The 18,919-nt window shown below is 32.8% G+C and overlaps 1 protein-coding gene across 6 annotated transcripts in view; it reads left to right on the top strand.

Annotated features, from left to right (window-relative positions):
• Nucleotides 1-18,919, top strand: part of CHD1 (chromodomain helicase DNA binding protein 1) — a 74,672-nt gene that overhangs the window by 35,695 nt on the left and 20,058 nt on the right. For all 6 annotated transcript variants that reach the window (XM_067731319.1, XM_067731317.1, XM_067731318.1 and 3 more), the window contains exons 13-28: nucleotides 15-104; nucleotides 986-1,176; nucleotides 1,891-2,079; nucleotides 3,401-3,563; nucleotides 4,426-4,578; nucleotides 6,272-6,343; nucleotides 6,798-6,947; nucleotides 9,494-9,642; nucleotides 10,010-10,106; nucleotides 10,226-10,321; nucleotides 12,008-12,184; nucleotides 14,897-15,057; nucleotides 16,348-16,389; nucleotides 17,083-17,213; nucleotides 18,136-18,274; nucleotides 18,502-18,652. In XM_067731319.1, the coding sequence (XP_067587420.1) occupies nucleotides 15-104; nucleotides 986-1,176; nucleotides 1,891-2,079; nucleotides 3,401-3,563; nucleotides 4,426-4,578; nucleotides 6,272-6,343; nucleotides 6,798-6,947; nucleotides 9,494-9,642; nucleotides 10,010-10,106; nucleotides 10,226-10,321; nucleotides 12,008-12,184; nucleotides 14,897-15,057; nucleotides 16,348-16,389; nucleotides 17,083-17,213; nucleotides 18,136-18,274; nucleotides 18,502-18,652 (2,151 nt within the window). The remainder of the gene's footprint in view (nucleotides 1-14; nucleotides 105-985; nucleotides 1,177-1,890; nucleotides 2,080-3,400; nucleotides 3,564-4,425; nucleotides 4,579-6,271; nucleotides 6,344-6,797; nucleotides 6,948-9,493; nucleotides 9,643-10,009; nucleotides 10,107-10,225; nucleotides 10,322-12,007; nucleotides 12,185-14,896; nucleotides 15,058-16,347; nucleotides 16,390-17,082; nucleotides 17,214-18,135; nucleotides 18,275-18,501; nucleotides 18,653-18,919) is intronic.

Below are 18,919 nucleotides of genomic sequence, written 5' to 3'. Positions count from 1 at the left end.
AAATTTCTTGATAGATAAGAACTCATGAATGGATGCATCCCCAGACCAAACGGTTAAAGTTTAATATACTGTTAACAACTTATGAAATCTTATTGAAGGATAAGGTGTGTATTATCTGTGTTTCTCTGTTTGGTATACATCAGTTTTTCCTTTACCATATGTTGTGGATAGGATGAGAAGATAACTTAAATCAAGGGTCAGCAAATTAAAGCCTGTGAGTCAAATCTGGCTTATCTGTTTATTTTTTTTATGATCCTTGAAGTAAGAATGATTTTTACATTTTTAAAGTGTTGTGAAAACAAGCCAAAGAATATGAAACTAGTTTGGTGTAGTGTCTGTTGATTTGTGAAGTCTTTAAAGAGGAGGAAGATACTTAACAGGATTATGCTACCACTGGGTAAATGCTTTATACCTATTATTTAATTCTTCATAATTATTTTATAATATATTGCTGTCCCTATTGTGAAGAAAAGTCAGTTCTCAAGGAAGTTAATGAACTTGCCTAAGGTCATGCAACTATTAAGTAGCAGAATCAGGTTTGTCTCTGTTTTAAGTCAGAGACCCACGTTTATATTATTGGAGATACACAATTCATAAAAATTATACAGTAAATTATAACTACACTTGGAGTAAGACACTGTTCCAAATATATTTTCTCCAAATTAACATTAATAGAGGTTTCTACTGGGCTTAGGCTTAAAAATCTTCTGTAAAATTTTTAAATGATACTATAGTTTTATTTTCAATATGTAAGCTGGTAAAAAAAACTTTCATTTTATTATATTATACTTTGTTTTTCTAATGGCTCAGTTAGTCATGGAAGGAACTTTATTTTACATGTTGAGTTACTTGATTTGAAGATTCCAATAAATCTTAGAATAATACATAATTTTTATCTGAATATTAGATATAGGTTTGTTTTTAAATTTGCCCCATTTTAATGTTTCTCTCGAAATATTAACTATGTTTTTCTGTTCATTTTAAGGCATTCCTTGGAGGCCTAAATTGGGCATTTATAGGTGTAGATGAAGCACATCGATTAAAGAATGATGATTCTCTTCTGTATAAAACTTTAATAGATTTTAAGTCCAATCACCGTCTCCTTATCACTGGAACTCCTCTGCAAAACTCCCTCAAAGAGCTCTGGTCTTTGCTACATTTCATTATGCCAGAAAAGTAAGATAAATTGAGATATACAATGTTACTGTTAGTTTTGTATGCTAAGTTTAGCAGGAAAATAATTAGTGTAGGTAATAAGGTCAGAAGGAGGTTTTATTGTCCCAAACATTGGACCAGGGATTATTAAGAAGAAAAGAAATGGAAATGGGATGGAATATTTCATGTTTGAAATAATACTTTAATTTTCCAATTTTGTAAATAAGCTTGAGCCACATAAATTACAACAGTTGATTTTGCCTGGGTTCAAAATATACCTTGCTTAAAAAATGGAAATGGTATCATTCTTAGTACTTAACAGTAGCAGTAACAACAGTAACAAGGTGCTCTTAGAAAATTCCATTTTCTAAATGAGGGAAACCAGAATAAGTAAGGGTAAACAACTCGTCCAAGTTCACATACATATTTTCTTTGAATAGATTCAGAACTTTCTTTGAGAAATATTTTACTGATAATTACTCCCGTATTTGAAAATATTTCACCTTTATTTAACTCAAGGAAAGTCAAAAATTATTTATAAAACAACTCCTTATATTTTACCTCTATATAGATATACAATAGATTTCTTGGAAAGATAGTTATTAGAAGTGATTCATTTTAGCTAATTTTTTTTTTTCTAAAAATCTGTACTTTGTTTACATCTGACTATCCTGAAAAATCTCAAATGCAATTTGACTTCTTTTAGTGATTCTTCCATTTGCTTAAATTTTTAAGGTTTTCTTCCTGGGAAGATTTTGAAGAAGAACATGGCAAAGGCAGAGAATATGGTTATGCAAGCCTCCACAAGGAGCTTGAGCCATTTCTGTTACGCAGGGTTAAGAAAGATGTGGAAAAATCTCTTCCTGCCAAGGTTGAACAGATTTTAAGAATGGAAATGAGTGCTTTACAGAAACAATATTACAAGTAAGCTGTAAACAGAGCACATGTTCTGAACATTTAATTGTATATAATCCCTGTCCTTTTCTCATCCAGGTGCCCCCCAGCCCCATTTGGGTCTTAGAGCAGTAACAATTCTTGAATTTTAGAATGGGTTTATTCATTGGAATATTGATTGAGGCAGAGAGATTTAATGGCATGTCCAAGATCATGGGTGACATAAGACTAAATAATTCATCTTATAACACATCATTAATTGTTTTTCTCTATTTCGTACTGTTACATTATGGAGGGTTTCTTTTTAAGTGTTAGGATTGCCATGATACCAAGGCATTATTACGTAATTATGATGATTATATAATTGACAGATAGAAGTAGAAGCCAGAAAAACAAACTTAGAACAAAATTTTAGGCTTCCCCTGCTTTTCGAAGAATGTTAATAATCATATTTTGTATAAATTATGTACGTTGGATCTATATAGTAACACTTCAAAGAATCAAAAAGAAATATGTGTCCTAATATCTGTTTAAACATTTAATTGCATAAAATGCACTGCTACATGCATTTGAATTCTCAGAAACATATTTTATGACAAATCTGTGTCATCCACTTAAAAAATACACTTATTATATAAATTTCACATTTTTATTATGGAAAATTTCAAACATATGCAGAATAGGGTAATATATTAAACTCCATCACTCAGCTTGGTTTTCAGCTCATAGCCAGTCTTATTTTATCTCTAGCCACCCCCACTTCCCCTATTTCCTGTCATTTTGAGGCAAATCAGATATAATTGTTTAAAGTCCCTTCGAAGACTAACTTTGTAAAAAGGAAGAAAATAAAAGATATTAGTCAAGTTAGATCATGGTGAGAGGAAATGTTATGTATAATTTGCAGTAATAAAGTAATCACTTACAATTTTTCTCTAAGTCGCATGTGTATTGTGTAACTATAATTTAGAGAAGGCAGTGGGGCTAAACCAGATATCCTCATGACGTATTAGGTACCCAGTGTAGTGAAATTTGTAGGAAGGTTAAGATAGATAATACAGTTGACCATTTTAAAAATAAATTTTTGGGGTAAGGGATTAATATACTATATTCACTATGTTATGTTAAGCCTTTACTTTGTATAGTTAATGGTTCGGATAAGAAGTTATGTGTTCTCATGAGTCTTATGAATGAGGTTCAGTAGTCTTGTGAACAGAGTTTGGTCCATTGTATATGCAGTTGAACTTCTTAATGGTGCAGTTTTGCTTTGGTACTTAATTGATTTTTTATGGTTTTAGAATTCATCCTGATAATTGTTCTGCTACATCATTTTCATAATCATTTTTCTAAACAGATGGATATTAACTAGGAATTACAAAGCCCTCAGCAAAGGTTCCAAGGGCAGTACCTCAGGCTTTTTGAATATTATGATGGAGCTAAAGAAATGTTGTAACCATTGCTACCTCATTAAACCACCAGATAATAATGAATTCTATAATAAACAGGAGGCCTTACAAGTAAGAATTTAAAAATTTTATAACTTTGTGGTAAAGCAAAATTCTAGAAAGGTTTATTTCAGTTTTAACTGAAAATGGCACAGTGCTTTAATATATTGGCTAGAAGTTCTCTTTGGTTAATGGTATATTTAAATAATGGTGCTGCTTATTTTTTAGTCTTTATAAAAAGATTTTAAAATTATAATTTATCCATTTAATCATTTTGATCATTTTTCTAAAAACAGATCTCTCTAACCATGGACTGTCGCACTTTATCCAGCAAAAACCCCTTAGTGTATTTTTCATTGTGGAAAAAATTCACTAATAGTGATTGTGCTGAATTCGTGACATGGCAAATGGTAGTCTTAAGAAGGGCATCTGGACCTTAGATCTTACATTTCCTATCACTTCTGGAAGACAAATGAAGAGTGTGAAGAAGGCACAATTGTCATCCAGCCATAGTAGTGCTTTGAAGTGCTATCAGTGACTTATACATATAAATTAGAATACATTTTCGCACTCTTTCAAGACCTTTGATTACTTAGTTGTTGCTTCTTTCAGTGTATTGTTTTTCAGCTAAGATTTTTGGAGAAATGGTGTAATAACTGGCAAATAGAGTGAAACAGTGCTTTTGGTTTTTTGTCTCCAGAAAATACAGCAAAAACCTAGGTGCTAAATGGCAAGGAAAATTTAGCTTAAGTCATAGAGCAAATTGATAAAGCTTCTAGAAAATTTCAAAAACTGAAATAAACTTTCCAACATTATGAAAATTTAAAATCTCAATTTAAAATAATTAAAGAAACAGGTGTTGTTGGGCATTTATTTCATTTGATATAGTTCTTTTAACGCGTCATAACAGTTGTAATTTATTGTTTCCTTATAGCACTTAATCCGTAGTAGCGGAAAATTAATTCTTCTTGACAAACTGTTAATTCGCCTAAGAGAGCGAGGCAATAGAGTTCTTATTTTTTCTCAAATGGTGCGGATGTTAGATATACTTGCAGAATATTTGAAGTATCGTCAATTCCCCTTTCAAGTAAGCATTTCATTTTGTCTTTTTGGTTGATTTAAATTTCATCTAATTCCTGGGCGTGTTCTACAAAATTACCTTTGAAATTCTTTTGTAAATGAAGAATAGATTTTATATAAATCATACTCTGTTTAAGAAAATAGATCTGTTAAAAAAATTTTTGTCATTCTTTTTTTTTTTCTTCTTGACCTTATAGCAAAGCAGTCTTTCTTTTAAGTTTGTATTCCTCTCCTGTGTTCAAATCCTAAGGGGCAGCCTTATGTATTAGGCTTTAGTGTTAGGAAGGATAAGAGAGAGCAGTTCTTGTGAATGTTGCCAGGACTGTTGCAGATTCTGAAGATTATGAGCTCATAGTTATTCTAATGCATAGTTTGCTGAGTAAAACTTACATGACTTTAGAAAATATACCAAAGACCAAAATGGGCTTACATTCCGTCTATTCAATATTTATTTTGAAATTCATTCAATATAATTACAGCTAATATGAATGAGTGTTTAATATTAGAGTCAGTCTTAGCACTTTACTTTAGTCCTTAGAGCAATTTTATGAACAGTACCTGGAACATAGCGAACACATAGCATATACAGCTAATAAATGATGTATATTTAGTACAGGCAGTAAAATAGAAGTAGAATTATAATGATGAACCTCAATACACATAATCCCTGCTCTGTTGGAGTTTACAATCTGGTGTGGGAGATAGCCATTAAGTAGGTAATTACAAATGTAATGTTACAACTCTGGTAAGTGCTATGAAGAGCAGGTGTTGGGTGATATAAACTTGATTGAGATACATGTAGTCATTTAGGGGAAAAAGTAGAAAGAGTGAAAGGTTTTACTAATTGTAATTTTTAGTGAAAAAGAAACATAATACTTTAAAAACTTTTTTGATTTTGGACATTCTTGTTTAGGTAATATTTAGTAAACACTCAATATGTCAGACACTGTGCTAAGTGTTTTACTATGTTCTCTAACTGAATCCTCTGTATGAAGGAAGTACACTACTTCCTCTGTCCATTTAGTGAGAAGGAAACTTACAAGGAGAAAAAGGCAAATTACTTGCCCAAGGCACCCGTGAATACTCAGTATACTCAAATGTGGGCTATTCATCTAGAGCCATGGTGCCCCAAATCAGTGATTCTCATACTTTAAAACAGAGGGCTTTTGTTGGATCCCTCACTCACAGTTTTTGATTCAGTAGGTCTGAAATGGGTCTCAGTAATTTGCATTTCTAAGTTCTCAGGCGACGTCAATGTGTTGGTCCATAACCACACTGGACTGTTTTTTAAACTGTGGGCTGTAACCCATTAATGGATCTGGGAATCAGTTTAATGGGTTGTACCAACTTTTTTTTTTTTAATCATAAAATAATGAGGGTATATCACAGTACATTGTGTCATGAAACTTGCTTTGGGCATATAGCTGTATACTTCATTCACATGTAAAATGTATTCTTACGGTGGGTCTCAGGTAAAATGACAGCCAGTGCTATTATTTACTCTTAGCGAAAGTAGTTCCAGTGGTTAAGAGCACAGATTCTGGAGACAGAATTCCTGGGCGTTGCTTTCCTACCTATAAGTACCTTCTAGTGTTAGCAAAAGCGATGCTGCATTTTCATACTTAATTTCATAATTGATTTTAATTCCTTTTTAAAGTTTTGATTCTGTTACAATGCAGTATTTTAATGTTTTATTCCAGAGATTAGATGGATCAATAAAAGGAGAGCTGAGGAAACAAGCTCTAGATCATTTTAATGCTGAAGGATCAGAGGTATGAATGCTTTCAAAATTGTAAATAAATTGTTTTAGTCATTATTTTAGTCATACATAACTTGTAGTTTTTTATTGGTGATAGCCAGTTTCGATTTGAAGTGAGCTTTTTAAATCAGTATTCTGTGTTAAATCTGAGGAATTTTACCCTTTTGTATCAATACTATTACAATATAGGACAGTTAGATTTGCTTCAAAATAAATTAGCCCACTTTGATTTAGAATTCTTTATGAATTGTTTATTATTCCCATATATATATTTGTATTTTGGAGTCTTGTTGATTGGTTTTGCTAGATGTTTATATATTTTATTAGTAATTTTTAAAACTACCTTTCAGTTTTATTGGTAAAATACTTTTTAAATTCAGAAATTCAATTGTAAAATTCTCACATTGATTATTCACAGTCCCAGTTTAGAAAAATTTAAAATTGTGCCTATTTGTAATTCCTTACAGGATTTCTGCTTTTTGCTTTCCACAAGAGCTGGAGGTTTAGGAATTAACTTAGCCTCAGCTGACACTGTTGTTATATTTGATTCTGATTGGAATCCACAAAATGATCTTCAGGCACAGGCTAGAGCTCATCGAATTGGGCAAAAGAAACAGGTATTCTTTTATTCTCCTTATTTTACTCTTTTATTTTTATTTTTTTAAAGTTTTTAAAAAATAAATTTATTTTATTTATTTACTTTTGGCTGTGTTGGGTCTTCGTTGCTGCACACAGGCTTTCTCTAGTTGTGGCAAGTGGGGGCTACACTTCATTGCGGTGCGCGGGCCTCTCATTGCGGTGGCTTCTCTTGCTGCGGAGCACAGGCTCTAGGCACACGGGCTTCAGTAGTTGTGGCTCGCAGGCTCTAGAGCACAGGCTCGGTAGTTGTGATGCACGGTCTTAGTTGCTCCGTGGCATGTGGGATCTTCCCGGACCAGCGATTGAACCCATTTCCCCTGCGGTGGCAGGTGGATTCTAGCACCATCAGGGAAGCCCTATTTTACTCTTTTAGAATCTTTTTTATGATCAGTGTTTAGAAGTGATTTTGGTTTATCCTTCTGGTAAGATTGTTGGAACAGTCATATTGCTATTGAACAGATAGCGTACTGAGGAACTCAGATTTACCAGAATCACCTGGAAATTCTGACAGAACTGAGAAAACTATGCCTAAATAAGATCGTGCACTCTCTTTTGATCATAATTCAGTTTACAGCTATAGAATACAATGTTCTTCATTCAGTATATAAACTTTAAAATGTCTTCATATACTTATTTTAACTATTGAAAGAGTTTTGCTTAGTACATTGCTTCCTTTTTGTTAGGCTGTGTTTTATCCATGTGCTCACAAGATTCTCCATGCAAAAAAGCCATTCTCATAAGTTTTGTACAACTGTCTGGCACAGTTGTAATAGCCCTTGAGAAAAACCATCTGTCATCCTTTTGATGTCTTGGTCCTTGTACTTTTAATTCATTTACCTCCATCTACAGTAGTGTTCTCAGACTTCTTCAAAGTAGGAGATATGAGCAAGTAGCACAAAAAGGCACGTTTTATTTACTTGTAAACATTCATATTTTCTACTGAAAAATAAATCCATAATATAAAAGGAAAAAAATGTTTTACTCATATAATTCTTATAAAAGAGAGGGAAACTTGAAGTAGGGATAACAACATGCCAAGACAAATTATAGACTGTCAAAGATGAGAAAGTGAGGAAATAGGATATTCTCACAGGTGAGCTGGGCCTAATGTATATGTGAAAAGACAGCATATTCCTGTATTATGAATGAGATGGAGAAAAGTGATTAATTGCACTGAACAAGATACCTCCTATATTGAAATCCTCAACACATGGCTAGACTAAACATTCCACTTATACTACTTAAAGACCTTGGCTACCACATTTTCTAATACAGGATAGAAAATAGAGGATACATATTAGGAAAAGAACCAGTAAGACAAGATACTATAGAAAGCTGTGTGGTAGAACTCTGGGATGAATACCTAAGTAAGATCACAAAATAATGCAATACAGATTTCTTACCATTGTGTTAACAAAAATTTTTAAACATAGTTATATATATGAAATATATTTTTATTATTAATGAGATAAATTCTTTACTATTTCATTATTGGTGACATATAAGATTCCTGTGCTTCATGTACTTGCTATTTTAGTAGTAGTTGGTTCTAAATCTGATCAAAGGAGTCTAAGACCTCCTTTTAAATATTTGCATGCAGCAACTACAAACTGAGTAGTTGTAGGTTACTAATACAGATGAGTTTTATTGGTGACCCAATACTATAAATGTTTAGAAATAACTTTTGATAAAGATGCAAATAATACAATATCCAGTTATCTACTGATTTATACAGTAGTTCCAATCCTGAAAAAATTAGTGTGTATTGTAACTTTGTAAAAACGCTTCATGTTTATATTAAAACAGTTATAATTTAGACTCATGATAATTTAGAACGGTTTTTAAAAATCATTTGGAAGACTCAAAAGGCACAGGATAATTTTTCATTGAGCCAAAATGTCCAGTTTAATGAAGAATGCCTGGTATCCCAGGTCCCTATGCTCTAAATGCTGGTAAGCCCACCTAATCACTGAAAACTAAAAATGTTTCCATAAATTTTCATAATATCCCTATATGGTGGTATTGTTTGATATAGAACCACTGACTTTGAGAAGTAGGGCAGAATTACTACACATCAATTTTTGTCTATTTTGGAAAACTTTTTCTTTTTTTTTAATGGCAGGGCTTCATCATTAACTTGGCAGGTGATTTGTGGAATTTTGGATTATTGGAATGATGAAACATTAATCAGAATTAAGGGAACTGGTATAAGGTTGTCATAAGTTTATTACCATTCCCCCTCCTTCCCAGCTAAAAGATAATTTAAAAATTACTGTCATTCCTTTATAAAAAGAAAATGAAGCAAATAAAGTCTATTAACCAAAATGTAAGAAGGAAGGACATACTCTCAGTCTTTAAACTGAAGAAACTTAGTTTTATATTTTTTAATTTTCATATTGCTTTTGACCAGTGAAAATTTTACGTCAGATGAACATCAGTCTGTGTACCGATATTTGGGCATTTAACATTAGCAAAACGAATCCTTTTTACTGCACTTTAAGTTTCATCGTGTTTATCTTTACAGGTGAACATTTATCGTCTAGTTACAAAGGGATCAGTTGAAGAGGATATTCTTGAAAGGGCCAAAAAGAAGATGGTTTTAGATCATCTTGTGATTCAACGAATGGACACAACTGGGAAGACAGTATTACACACGGGTTCTGCTCCCTCAAGGTAGTTACTTTACTTAAAAAAAAAAGTCCTTTTAGAATCATACTATACTCATTTTTCTGAAATGTTACATAGTGTAAACAGGTCATTGAAGTACTATATTTAGTGTTATTTTTTAAAGCACTGAGCTAATTTCTAGTCAATGGCATACATTCAGTACATGGTTTCACCACTCTAGTTTTGTAATCTTGGGGGAAAACCCTAAGCTTCAAGTTCTTTAGTTTTAAAATAAGTATACTAGTAATGCTTCACTTATCTATGTCATATTAACTGTTGTAAAGGTGACTATGTCAATAACTCATAGAAGTGCTATGTAAATGTTAAATTTGTGACTGTTAGTGTTAAGTATTTTTGTTTGTCCTGATTTTAGTTCTACTCCTTTCAATAAAGAAGAGTTATCAGCCATTTTAAAGTTTGGTGCTGAGGAACTTTTTAAGGAGCCCGAGGGAGAAGAACAAGAGCCCCAGGTAAAACAAACAAAAACAAACTTGTCTCAAAATGTGTCATTTTTTAAGCTATAAATGTAAAGTATATTTATTTTAAAACATAAAGCATATTTAAAATAAAGATTTCTTTCTTATTTTAGGAAATGGATATAGATGAAATCTTGAAGAGGGCTGAAACTCATGAAAATGAACCAGGACCTTTAACTGTAGGAGATGAATTACTTTCTCAGTTCAAGGTAGTTTTCTTTTTTAATTTTTCTTTATAATTATATAAATTGATAAGGGATGATTTTTTTTTGTCATTTAGTGTTTTATTCATCTTTTCTTTCTTTAAGCAGGATCAGCATGATAATCTAAAAAATGTTAAAAACATCTTTGTCTTAAAATTTGCTATGGTGTATAAAAATTTTTCTTTCTTATTCTGACAAACCAGTAGTGACCTGATTTGAAAGGGACCAAATCATTTATGAACAGTTACGTTTTCATGACTGAAGACTTTAGCTAATCTTTATTGGAGCAGTTTTTGACATCAGATTAGTTTAAGCATTATCACAACTAAGAAAACTCAAGTTTTCAAGTTTGACTCAAATCAGTCAGGCAAAGTAAGCAAAGTAAGCAGTAACACTGACAAATACCCCTGGTTAGGTGAGGGCTAAAAGGTTGCAAGGAGTCCTAAAGTCAACCAGCCTCATAAAGTGTGTGCCAGTTGTTTAGCATAAAGAAGCAGCTTCCTCTATATCCTAGCCATTTCCTACAACCTGAGGTTTTTAAGGGTCAATTAATGTCATTCATTCATTTCACACATATTTATTGTGCACCTGCAATGTGCCACACACAGACACAGCAGTGAATAGAAACTTTTGCAATTTTAATGGATCACCCTGCCTGCAGTGCAGAGGATTTACTGTAGTGGGCAAGAATTGAAGCAGGAAGAAAAGTTAGAAGACTATTTCAGTAATCCTGGTGAGAGGTAAAGTTTTCTGGAACCGGCACTCACTCTGGGTATTGTCTAATGAACTTTTGTTTTTTTAAACATTGTTATACTATTTGCTTTTAATTTGACTAATTGGCAATTTGAAAAAGTCACTGATACATTAACTTGAATAAATACAGATTATGTTTATACCAGTGAGTTGCTACTCATACACAGCTGGCTTTAAGGCTGTCATTAACATTTAGATAGCATACATGAGAGAATAAGCACTATATTTTCAGCCCCATTCCTTGTATAGCATGAGCATAGTTTTCTTGTCTTTTCAGTTATCTGTAAGCTTTAATGTACTAGTATTGGCAGTTAGCTTTAATGAGTGCTTTCTGTGTACCAGACTCTGCACAGTTCTTTAAATGCATTATCTTACTTAATCCTCACAAAACTTAGTGAGCTCTTACTAGCCCTCTGTTTTCAGAGTTGAATAAACTAGGGCTTAGGGAACCTAAATAAATTTATCTATGGTCTCAGAGCTCCTTGTGTCTTGTCATTAGCTCTTTAGGTACTTCGTTTATGATCAATAAAAATAAGAATTTTGGGTTGTTCTATAGCACTTTGTAGTTAATGGACTGGTGTGGTAATTTCTGCAGAAGGTGATTTAGCATATTACTCTATAAATTACTTTGTTGTTACTCTGTTAACTTCCTCTAGTTCTGTTATTAGTAATAGTTTTGTTGATAAGCAAGGCAAAAGAGAATCATTCCTGGAAGAGAAATCTTAGAAGTCATTTGGTTTGATCTACTTTGACCTCGTGAAGAAATACACTTAGCAGTCATATTTGGTTTAACCCATAGTCATATTCATTATCCTGAGGCTATTTAAGTTATATTATCTTATTCTGGTGTACCTCTTCCTTCCCGCTAAAAAAGAAAAATATAATTTAAGGATGAGTTCTTCTTTAATCTTATTCTGCTAAAATTCTGGAATTTATCAGGTTGCCAACTTTTCAAATATGGATGAGGATGACATTGAGTTGGAACCTGAAAGAAATTCAAAGAATTGGGAAGAAATCATTCCTGAAGATCAAAGAAGACGATTAGAAGAGGAAGAAAGACAAAAGGAACTTGAAGAAATTTATATGCTCCCCAGAATGAGAAACTGTGCAAAACAGGTGACTTTTTGATTTAAAAGATATTTCTGTATTGTAAGAGTATTTACATCTGGACTGTCTTTTTTGTTTAGAGAAATATTGATTCTTAGCTTTTTTTTTTTTCCTAGTAATGATTTCATCTGATTTAATAATGCCTGTCTCATAAAGTGAGTTGGAAAGTGTTCCCTCCTCTTCTATTTTTGGGAAGAGTTTGTGTAGGATAGGTTATTATTTTCTCGTTAAATGTTAGGCAGCGTTAGGGAAGCCATTTAGGCCTTTAAGTGTCTAAAGGTGTAAGCTTGGATCATTAAATCAAGACTTTCCTTTTCTAATATTAGCATTTAATGCTGCAAGTTTCCCACTAAGCACTGCCTTTTCTGAATCTCCTAAATTCTGATTTTTGTTGTGTTCTCATTTTCATTTATTTCAAAATATTTTCCGATATCTTCTGTTACTTCCTCTGTGACCCATAGGGTTTTTTTAGAAGTGTGTTGTTTAATTTTCAAATATTTGGGAGATTTGTCAAGTATCTTTGCTATTGATTTCTAGTTTAATTCTTTTATGGTCAGAGAGCATACCTTGTGTGATTTGAATTTTTAGAAATTTGTTGGTGTTTATTTTATGGCCTAAATGAACAAAATGGTAGATTTTTAAATAATGGTAGCAGCGCCATGCCAAGCTATATTGGGTCCTGTGGCAAAAGGAAAAACTTTAATGTTAGAGCTCTTTGCGTTAACTTCTGTTTTTAGACTACTGTTGCACTACAAGATTGTTTGTCCTGATTACTGAATTTTTTGGTATCTCCTTAAATTTTGAGTCTGAGGGAAATGAGGAACCCACCCTACCCTAATCCTTGCCCTGCTAGTTTTTTGTTTTCGTTTTCTTTTCCTACAACCATATTAGGTCTTCTTCTGTGTCCTTGGTTCAGTAGGTGAGAAGGGTCTGGCCAGGCTTTCTGCCTGTCCCCTCAAAGGTGACTACTCTCTTTCTCTAGGCCTTCACCGTGAAGGAAAGTTTCTGTAATCTCCAGCCCTGTTTCCAGTTTGTCTCATGAGCAGCTGGTGGAGGTTTGTGGAGAAGCGCCTGAGAGTGGGTACAGGTTCTCCCTGTGTCTTTGGTTCCCAGGGATCTTCTGCTCTCATGGTAGCTCACACTCAGTCTTTAGCAAATGTTAGCTGACTTTCCTCTTTCCTGCTTGAATGGTACTTGATGTCTGCCATTCATGCTCTTCACAAGTGAGCCAGTGTCCAAGTTCCATCTCTTCTTATAATCTGCTTTATTTCCTTATATTTTAGACTACTAGATTGCCTTGTGATTTTGATGTGTGTAATAAAAGTTATGATTTTGGGGCTTCCCTGGTGGCGCAGTAGTTGAGAGTCCGCCTGCCGATACAGGGGACACGGGTTCGTGCCCCGGTTCGGGAAGATCCCACATGCCGCGGAGCGGCTGGGCCCGTGAGCCATGGCCGCTGAGCCTGTGCTCCGCAACGGGAGAGGCCCCAACAGTGAGAGGCCCGCAAACAGCAAAAAAAAAAAAAAAAAAAGTTATGATTTTGTAGATTAGATTTGTTGTTAGGGCAGGAGCAGCATACCAACTTTTACATCCCAGGCAGAAATGGAGCCCAGTAATTTGTGTTTGGCCTGAGAGTAATTGTTTGTGTAGTTTCTTGTTTGTGTTTATTTCTGCAAACCCCTTAGTGGTTTCTTTTTATAGTGCAAGGGAAGCACAGCATTATATTAGATCTAGTGAAAGGATGGGAGAAGGTTAGAACAAATAAGAAGTAAATACCATCATTGACTTTCAATTAGTTTTCAGCATATTAGGGATTCAGAATATATACTGAGGCTTTGGAAGAACTCCAAAGACTTGCAGGAAGAATGTCTGTCCACTCAGAGATATCATAGTAATAATATTATTATAGTATATAGTATACATAATTCTAGTATTTTTTTAATACATATCATTTGCCAGGTTTAATTGGAGTCATTAATTTTGGACCTGCTTTCTTCCTTTTGACAGTATATAATGAATGTTAGTCATTCTACAAAATTTTTAATGGCTTCTCAGCTTTCTATTGTATAGATTATTTATTTGTCTGATTTTTTTTTGATGAACATTTAGATTGTTTGCAATTTTTTTTTATATGATAAAAATGACTTGGCCAGTGTTCGTTTACATTTCTGATATCAAGAAAAATGCCTAATAGGGATGTTGCTGGGTTAGCAGAATGATAAATTTTAAGACGTTTGATACAATATTGCCAAACTGCCCTCTGTCCCAGTTTAAATACACACCAGAGATGTTTGACTGTTATTCTATACCAGTACCAGTATTGGCTATTATTGCTTAGTTAGTATTGGTCAAGTTGATGGATTAAAGAAAGAATTACATTTCATTGTAACTTTAATTCACATTTTAAGAAATATACCAATGAGGTTGTATAATTCTGTGTTTATGTTATTTGATTGCTTTTTAATAACCTTTCATATATTTTTACAAAAGGACAATGGATATTTTCCTGATTTATGAGAATGTTTTAAGTGTTAAGGCTCTTAATAACTCTTTGTCATTAATGTGCTATTTTTTCTGTTTTGTTTGCTTTTTAATTTTGTTTATAGAATATTTTTGATACATATTTGTTAATTTTGTCAATCTTTTATAATGTTTTCTTTGCCCTTAACATAGAAGCCTGCTTTACCTAAACTTGGGCAAAATTTTATTTTCAAATTCCAGATTAGTTTCAATGGAAGTGAAGGGAGGCGCAGTAGAAGTAGGAGATACTCTGGATCTGATAGTGATTCAGTCTCAGAACGGAAAAGGCCAAAGAAACGTGGAAGACCACGAACTATCCCTCGGGAAAATATTAAAGGATTTAGTGATGCAGAAATTCGGCGGTAAGATGACATAAGACCATTTTTACTTCAACTTGCTTTTAGTAGGGGGTGAAATTAAAACAAATTCCATAAATTTTAAAGATTAAGATGAAAGTTTTAGAGGAGGCAAATATATGATAATTGTGTAGGGATTGGGTGGTTCTGCTTTTGGTTGTTCTTTATAACTATGGGTAAAAAATGAGTTTGGCATTAATCTTTGCTGTGTAATTTATTTATTGGTACTCTATTTAGACTGCTAAATTATTTTGGTTTTATTAATGTGGTTCAGAATAGTGGCCCTTTTGAATAATGAATGTATATTTCAGTACATTAGATTATTTATTAAAAATTCTGACTGTATTTATGACTCCCAACATTACTCTTTACATGGGAGTAATTTAGTTCCATATTTTTCTAGTTTTTTACACAGAGGTGATTGGTTTTTTGAAACTCACCATGTTAAAAGTGTTTCTGATATGTCCAAATAGGAGTTGAGGTAAGATTGGCCAGGCAGGATAAATTGTAGTTTTCTTTCAAAATATGTTTGTTCATATATACAGATTTATTTAAGGGGAATGGGATAGCAGCTTACTTTGTTTATGTAATATTTTTGCATATGAAATTTGTGAAAGGTTGTTCGTTGTTGTATTTTGAGAGTTTGTTGTTTCTTTCAAGCCACTGTAACTCTTTTCTTTTAAATCATAGACCTGACTAATAAAGTTCTTCCTCATTTTTTTCTACCAGAAAACTAAATATATTGTTAGATTTTGTTTAGGGTACTTTTATGACCACCTGATTTGTCGGACTTTCTGTCTCTAGTTGAAGAGGCATTTCAACTTCTACTTTTCCTGGATATTTTCCCTTATCCATCAACCACTTGGGTAGCTTTGTGCTTAAGTAATATTTATTTTTCCATTGTTGGTATAATACCGTACATCTGAATTAAAGCTATATTCAGTAAACTTTTATCTACACTTGAAATGTGAGGAGGTGTAATGTAATTGATAATTCTGGAGACACTTCCTCTGGTAGCCTTGAACCTTTTTTGTCTTGTGGAAAAAATAATTTCTAAAATAAAATTTAGCTTCTGTTTTATTTATATTAGTTTCTAAACATCATCCTGGGTGTTAAAAAATATATCTTGTCTTACTTGGTTTATCTTAATGTTTTGATTCTAGCATACTTTATTCATTTTTGTTAGTAACAGTGCCTTGAATTTTTACACTAACAAGTATTATTTCTATATATTTATATCTATTTTTTAACGAATAGTGAAGCCCACATTTAAATCAAACAATTATTTTCTGTTAGGTTTATCAAGAGTTACAAGAAATTTGGTGGCCCTCTGGAAAGGTAAATACATTTGTCATTCTCAGTAGAATTATAGAATGTATCACATGCTGTCAGCTTTATTTATACTATTATTAAATTTGCTGTAAAAGGTTTTTATAAAGTTAACCTGTAGAAAGCAAATTTCAGATAGATTTTTGAAAGCTTTTTGTACTATCCTTAATCCTTTCTAGTGTCTAAAGTTTTATCTACAAATGAAGTTTTCTATAAAATACATGGCCTGTAAAACATTTGCATTTTTATAATTGTAAGCTACTTTTCAAATGCTTTTTCTTACCTTTTCATCACAAGCTTATAAAATAGCAGATTCATCTGTAGAGAAGCTAAGTTGCTAACCTAGCCTCTGACTTAAAGACCAATTTTGTTTAACGGTTATTCTCAATAACCGCTATAACCACTATCTTAATTATAGAGTGGCAGAGACTCAAATTGGTTTAATTCTATTTTTCTCCCCAAAACTCCATCTTAAAATAGAGATATTTTCTGTTTTATTTTGAGATGACTTACATGAAGTTACAATGAAATACTTACATAATTATTTTAGATGATGAAAAAGATGTTTTGAACATTTATTATTCATATTTTCTCAGTGTATAGAAATTAAAAAATTATAGAACTTTACTCTTATAATATCTGTCTTAAATGGCTCCATTTTATTCTGCATATTTACTTGAAAATTGTATTATTTTATTATAGATTAGATGCAATTGCTCGAGATGCTGAATTAGTTGATAAGTCAGAGACAGACCTAAGACGACTAGGAGAATTGGTACACAATGGTTGCATTAAAGCTTTAAAGGACAATTCTTCAGGAACAGAACGAACAGGTAATACTAAAATGAAAGTGATTTAAAGAGAGTTAAATGGAAGTTTCAAAATATGCTTTTATTGAGTTAGTTAGGTATTATATCTTAAGTTACCTATTCATTAGTCTTAAAAGATGCTTTATAAAACAAAGCAAGGCCATTTCTGGGTAAGAGAAAATGGGCAGCAGAATTATATCATTGAAGGCAGTAGAATCTATCTGCCTGGTATATTTTCTGGCTGGGAGGTAACATCAGGAATTATTGTTAGTTGTACTATATTTTTAGTATAGATGAGATATTATAAGTATACACATGTGATAATGGTTTTAGCATAGTTACTTTATACTTATTTTGTAATTCATCTATCTAAATAAAAATAGATAAGATTCAGTAATTATATGTACTGAAAAAAATCATTCTGGAACTCTTATTTAGAAAGGCTGACATATTAATAGATTGATGTATCTTATGCATTTGCTAAAGTACATGAAATGCTTTTTGTGAATCTTCATGTGCTATATTATAATCAGTAGTATGTACTGAAAAATCTCGAGTGAAATTTAGGGTTTGCCAGCAAGCCTCCCCTTAACACAAATAAGTAATACTTTAAAATATAGGTAGGGGCTTCCCTGGTGGCACAGTGGTTGAGAGTCCGCCTGCTGATGCAGGGCACACGGATTCGTGCCCCGATCCGGGAAGATCCCACATGCTGCGGAGCGGCTAGGCCCATGAGCCATGGCCACTGAGCCTGCGCGTCCGGAGCCTGTGCTCCGCAACGGGAGAGGCCACAACAGTGAGAGGCCCGCGTACCGCAAAAAATAAATAAATAAATAAATAAAATAAAATATAGGTAAATAGTACTTATTTATATAAGTAATAACATATTTTGCTTTGCGTTTCGTAGTATATATTTTATACTTTTTAATATTCTTTTCCAAATAAGGTGGTAGACTTGGAAAAGTAAAGGGTCCAACATTCCGAATATCAGGAGTACAAGTGAATGCCAAGCTAGTCATCTCCCATGAAGAAGAATTAATACCGTTGCACAAATCCATTCCTTCAGACCCAGAAGAAAGAAAGCAGTGAGTTTTTTACTTTACCATTGTAAAATATTTGTTGTTATTCAATAATTTGGATATGAATGTATGTTAAAAATGTTTTTTATGCCATTGGCCAATTTGAATAAAATGTTTTTAAAACTAAAATAAAGCATAGTATTTAGAAGTTGTAATGACTCATATATGTTTTTCAAAATTAATTTTTAATAAGGCAATTATAACTTGACAGTGGCTGTTAACTTTAATGATAGGTATATCATCCCATGCCACACGAAGGCAGCTCATTTTGATATAGACTGGGGCAAAGAAGATGATTCCAATTTGTTAATTGGTATCTACGAATATGGATATGGAAGCTGGGAAATGATTAAAATGGATCCTGACCTCAGTCTGACACACAAGGTACTTAAATATTTCTTGATTCTGTTGACCGCTGATGTTACATTGAATTTTTTGCTTTCAAATTATGTTAGAAATAAGCTCAACTGGGAGTCAGGAAACCATGGCTCTAGTTAGCTGTGTGACCTTGGCTTCTTAGGAATCTGGTTTTCATGAAGGGATTGAATTTAAATGATCTCTAGATTCTGCTTTACCTCTGAAATTACATTTTTGTTATTAAGGCATAGGTATATTTTTCTTCATAGTATCAGGTTAAAAGTAAACCTGTCA

Source organism: Pseudorca crassidens, chromosome 3 (assembly GCF_039906515.1).
Source record: "Pseudorca crassidens isolate mPseCra1 chromosome 3, mPseCra1.hap1, whole genome shotgun sequence".
NCBI classification, from domain to species: domain Eukaryota; kingdom Metazoa; phylum Chordata; class Mammalia; order Artiodactyla; family Delphinidae; genus Pseudorca; species Pseudorca crassidens.
The sequence above is the reverse complement of the archived record's forward strand: the minus strand, read 5'-3'. Positions and strand labels throughout refer to the sequence as shown.